At 34.5% G+C, this 6,104-nt stretch overlaps 1 protein-coding gene across 1 annotated transcript in view; it reads left to right on the top strand.

The window, feature by feature from the left end:
- Window positions 1-3,375: 3,375 nt before the first annotated feature.
- The window catches only part of LOC145671166 (sperm-associated antigen 6-like), a 51,704-nt gene continuing 48,975 nt past the window's right edge, over window positions 3,376-6,104 (top strand). Inside the window, exon 1 of the mRNA XM_081740003.1 lies at window positions 3,376-3,565. Within this exon, the coding sequence (XP_081596129.1) occupies window positions 3,541-3,565 (25 nt within the window). The 5' untranslated portion in view covers window positions 3,376-3,540. The remainder of the gene's footprint in view (window positions 3,566-6,104) is intronic.

The raw sequence follows: 6,104 nt of genomic DNA, 5'->3' as shown, positions 1-6,104 counted from the left end.
AGCTTTTGTGGTCGAGTGAACTAGCGTTATGTGCTAGTAATAAAATTCTGTTTTGGCGTGAGTTCAAATCCGGCCCGAGGAAAGTTTTTTTTTTACATTTTTTTACATTTTTATAACACTTATTAAATTAAAATAATATGAAAATAATACTTAAAAAAGTGATTTATTTACTTTTGTGCAGATAAGTAGTTGTAGTACTTATGCCCTTGTACTCCATGATATAGGGCTCGTTTTGTTTCCCTTGTACTTCACGATATAAATTTTGTGACCAACTTATAACAACTGGCTAGGATAGCGCGTAAAACAGCTGACTAGAGTAGCGCGCGGAAAAACATACTTCCGGGAGTATTACTCCCCCGAGCGGGTCGTTTGTCGAAAGTCAGTGATAGATTTATTTCTCGGTATTTGTATTGTCTGTCGGAATCATTACTTACATCTTTGGAATATCTGCAGTATGTTATCTATTAAATTATTTATATTGTTTTATCATCTTTACGAGGTGCATGTCAAAAGAAAAAGTCGATAATGTTTACGCGGGATTGGTAACACTGATGAAGTTGAGCATGCTCTAATGTTCTATGCTTGCAACAGAGATAGAATCGTCCGAGTGGAGTCGTGTACGTGTGAGTGGCAGTAAAGTGAAATGGCTGCCCGCCAAATGTGAAGTGAGATCTGCCATGCGATTTCCGAACGCCAAACAACAGAATGCGCTGACACCCAATTCTAAAAGACCGATGATTGGATTTTTATTTTTACTCCTTAAAGGAAATGTTTTTTTCTCAGTAATTATAAACGATGCATTTTTTATAGTTTAATTGGTTTAAAATAATTATACATTTACTTACAAAGAAACTTAAAATCCAAATACTATCGCAAATATGCACGTGTATGTTCAATACCGGGGATGTAATGAAGCGTATACTAGAGAATACGACGTATACCCACCTGTTTTTATAATCCAGCATATATTCACCTTCAATTTACGAAAGAAGATTGTATATCAGCTTCAGTACCAGTCCCGTAGCCAGCCCAAAAATTTAGGGGGGCCCGGTAGAAGTTAGGGGGGCCCGACCCAATAATATTATACTTCATCACCATATTATAGTTCATTTGCAAGCCTACCGTGAAATTTTATGGGGGCCAGCCAAAATTTAGGGGGGCCCGGCCCCCTCTCCCCCCCGCTGGATACGGGCCTGGTGAGTACACGCTATATTTTTGAAAACAGTTGTGCGTATACCTACCAGAAATTCTAGCGTTACATCAACTGTAATTATATAGGCAGACCAAATAAGGGAAAGGGTGCCCAAGGGTTAGATACATACTATCAATCATGTTGAAACTTCAAAGTTAGTTGCTTCTATCACAATGCGTAATTTGAATTATTGGATTGAAGGAGGAACGTGTAAAAATAGTCGAAAGCTATCAATAGTAGTGTCCAATCCATAGTTTTCGGAGTCACTGAGATAAATAATAACACTTCGAATACATTTAAATTCAAATTCATCCTCCATGTGTAAGAGGGGGAAGGGCTCAAATACTTCCCAAGAACATATCTTTGTTGAAATAGAAAAATCTTGTTATCCGCACCTTCTTCTGTTTCTCGCAAAAATTCGAAATATATAATCTCTCTATCACTTACAGTTCTCGAGATATGGCGGCTTAAACATCTAGAAATTCGAACTTTTTGGCCAGTATCTGGGGAACGGTGACCAGGTGGCCAATAGACAGTTAATCAGTGACTACCAGTTACTATTTGGTACCAAAATGTTCACCATCCTCTTAGGTATTGACCACAACCAACATGATCTCTGTGTGACTTTCGGTTCCCGAGATTTGGCTCCTTAAATCTCCCGAAATCGGAACTATCTTTTGGTCAATATCACGGGAACGGTAAGTCATAGAGAGATAATATTGGTGTTAATCAATCCCTAATAGAATGTTAAACATTTTCGTACCGATATTATTTGATGGCCACTATCCAACTGGCCATTGGTTTGGCCAGTGGCCAGTTGGACAGTGCCCACCGGTTATTATTTGGTACCAAAATATTTACTATTCTCTTAGGTATTGATCAACATCAATATCATCTCTCTGCAACTTATGGTTCCCGAGCTATGGCTCCTTAAATATGTAGAAATTGGCCATTGTTTACCAATATCACGGGAGCGGTAAGCCATAGAGAGATGATAGGTGTTAATCAGTACCTAAGAGTATGGTAAACATTTTGGTACCGATAATAATTGGTTGCCACTGGCCAAACCAGTGCCAGTTGGACAGTGGCCACCGGTTACTATTTTGTGCCATAATATTTACCATCCTCTTAGGTATTGATCAACATCAATATCATCTCTCTACAACTTACGGTTTCCGAGCTTTGGCTCCTTAAATATCTAGAAATTGGCCATTTTTGGCCAATGTCACGGGAACGGTAAGCCATAGAGAGATGATATTGGTGTTAATATATACCTAAGAGTATGGTAAACAATTTGGTACCGATAATAATTGGTGGCCACTGGCCAACTGGTCATTGGAAAAACCAGTGGCCACTAGGACAGTGGCCACCGGTTACTATTTAGTACAAAAATATTTACCATCCTTTTAGATATTGATCAACACCAATATGATCTCTCTATTACGGTTCCCGAGATATGGCCCCTTAAATATCTCGAAATCGACAATTTTTGGGGCCAACATCTCGGGTACGGTAAAAGTGACGCGAAAAATTTAATAACTTTCTCTGATAATTTTTGATGCTCTATCGAATGCAGGTTCAAAACTGAAAAAATCGCAAATAAGAGACAGACAGACAGAGAGACAGACACACAGACAGAGAATTCAGTAACGAACTTTTTAGGTTCGTTGAAAATAAATTCAAAGGGGCCCTTATGATTTCTGGCAAGAATATCAAGCTTAAAATGTTACATCTTCAGAATGACTTTGCTGATTGGGTGACCTCACTAAAACACTCCTGCACCGGAAGCCAACTCACTGATTGGGGGACCTGAATACTTCTTGACAAGGATTCTAAAGCGACTTGTTACGGCACTGATTTCCTGTGCATTGGACATTTTTCAAATGGAAAGTGGCGATAATAGATAGGTTTCAACCTAATTGAATATTTTATTAGGCTATACAGTATTATTGTTTAGTATATCCAAATTCATCAGATTTAATCTAAGTAGTGTTGATTTTATTACTATTGGTAAAATGAAACGAAATACGCACTTTTCCCATTCATTGTAATTCAAACAACCTATGTATAAACTTTTCTGTTGGAATATTTAGAATATATGCAACTTGTTTCGTCCTTAGGAATAAAAATGTTACTATTATTCTGCACTAGCCTATGAAAAAGTTAAAAAGAGAAAAGTAAGTAGTTGCCAGCAGTTGATAAATCAGTTGTTGGAAGCGGGAAAATTTATTTCCATTTTTATTGATTGGAATTAGAGGCTATGTTCCCTATTTCTTTTAGAAGTTTGCTAATTTTGATATATTTTATAACACAATCTTGCATTATTTGATGAACATTAACGGTACAAAATGTGTACAAGGAAAATAGCTCAGGGTAAGATATATCTGGTCGTTTTTAATATCATTGAAAGTTAATTTGTCAATGTGATAAATTAATTCCATTTCATTTTCCGAGAATTATTCCAGTATCTTCAAAATTAATCAAATTATTAAAATCTAATGAAGCATTTAGAAACTAATACTTGTTAATGATTACATAGCATAAATACAATATTTAACACTCTACCGAGTTCAATATTTAGTTGGAAATAAAGATACAAGAATGGTATTTACTTACAATATTAAAATAAACAGAGAAGGCATTTTAGTTGGTACTGTTGAATAATAAATGGGCTAAGATCAGCAAAACGTCCATAACCACGAAATATTTAAAACACTTATTTACGAATGAATATATATGGGTAATTCCACGAAAAAGGGAAATTTTCACTTTGAAAATTTTTGTTTCGTTGATGGTCGTCTATTTCGCAAAAAAATATGAGATACATTTACAACCGCTAAGTATATGTTAAACGTCTTACGGTCCTCGGGTCCATTTTAACTCATTTTCGTTTTCATTGTTACATAATTCCTCAAGTATATCATCTAAACTTCTCATACGTCATGACTTTTATTAATTTTAGTATGTTTACATATATAATTAACATGATCGGCGTAGGTGTTTAAATTAGAAAGCTATAAATTTTTTTTACACTTAAGTCCCTCTGGGTCCCTTGTGTATTTTTGTTGAATTCACAAGGAATTGGTATGCAGTGCCTGTTCCAACCTGTGACTATTCCAATTCCGGTGACAAGTAAACTGCAAAGAGAATGTCAGTTTTAATATATCTACATAATAATACCTATGAGCTAAACTTACTGAAGAGTGCAATGAGTGAATTTTTAAGATCATTTTAGCAAATTTTTGCAAATGTTACGAAAAGTAGTTAACTACTTCTAATGTGATCAAAGAAAGCATTACCTAACCTTAAACTTACTTTAAGCTAATAGCTATGGCTATGTCTAAAATCAACAAATCAAAATTTACCAAATCTAACAACATTTAACTCAAGTGCTATTACTTTCATTAATTTATTCTATGAAGAAATGAAACAAAAATGTATGCAAACTTTTTTCATAAAGTAAACGCAAACATCACATATGCATTAAATAAACTACCATACATGAAACGTTATCTGACAAAAGTATTCCAGTAGTTAATCATTCCCAGAATAAATCTCTCCGGCATGTTGCAGAAAAAGCAAAAACTGATCACTAATTCCCATATGTTTGCAAAATTTTCTCCTCCACAAATAACAGCTGAAATGCAACATGAGATTGTCGCTTTTATAAGTAGAGGGAAGACTTTTCAGCTGAAACCATAAAATCTCTATATTTTGTATGTACGCTCCTGTGCTAGGATCTACAAAGTTCATAGAATGATTAACCGTGAGATGTTGCCAACCGTCTTTCCTGAGGGAGCTGTATTCCTTCCAGCAATCGGTAATAACTGTCGGTTTTTTTGTTTACGTGTCTTGATATAATAACGACAAGGTTAATCGCATTTCGGCTATTATTGGGACATATAGATAGAAAAATGTTTCTCGACAGATTCCACCTACAATCCTGGTTTGCGATTTCATTCTGCCGACGTTGTATTTTCTACGACCAAATAAACCTTCATCGATCTCAACAGTGTACCCTTCTTCACCAATTACTTCAGATGAGTGTCGCACAATAATTTCCAAGCAAACTTCTCTACAAAATGTGAGCCAGTTACTAACAGTATTATGCGATAATGTATCTACAAACAAACGTTCTTGAATAATAATATCATATATGAATTTGTGCTATATATAGCAATATGCAAGTAATAACATCTGCCTTATTTCAAGATTTAGATGTACTAAAAAAAAGAAAAATCTTCTAATAGATACCATTTTCTTATAATATGAACACGAACGATGATAACAAATGAAATGCAATGTAAATCTTCCACTCTTCTACTTTTCAGTGTTTAAACTTAATTCATTTTTACAGCTTTTACATACCTTTTCAAATATAAGTAATACAGTTGATGCACAAAATCTATATGTTGTGCATTTTTCAGGATTTACGTCGATAATGTGAAGAAATTACAATTTTTGATTTGTTTTAAATCAAAAGGCTTCTTTAACTCTATAATATCCATTTTGTTCATTTAAAATATAATGCTTTTTCTTTTTGCTTTTTCTGCAACAATCGATAAATAAAATAACACGAAAAAAAATAAATGACTGTCGCATTTCCTAACTAGAAATTTATTATCGTAATTATAAAGCATTACAGCAATTGGCTTATTTCGAATTAAAAGTAAAACAAAACAAATTATTTTTTTTCTTTACAACATACGATTCCGATTCATTATAACCTAATATGAATCGTTAGAATCACTATGATTCGTTAAAAATCACTGGGGGAAGCGGGCTATACTCAATCCCATTGCTCACTAACATGTGCCATTTATGATCACGTGTTGCTTTGGTAAACTTTTTTCATTTTTGAACATTGGCGGGAAATTTCCCACAAAACGGGAAATTCATAGAGGCGGCAGAA

Source organism: Thermobia domestica, chromosome 15, assembly GCF_964235325.1.
Source record: "Thermobia domestica chromosome 15, izTheDome1.hap1.1, whole genome shotgun sequence".
NCBI lineage: Eukaryota > Metazoa > Arthropoda > Insecta > Zygentoma > Lepismatidae > Thermobia > Thermobia domestica.
The sequence above is the reverse complement of the archived record's forward strand: the minus strand, read 5'-3'. Positions and strand labels throughout refer to the sequence as shown.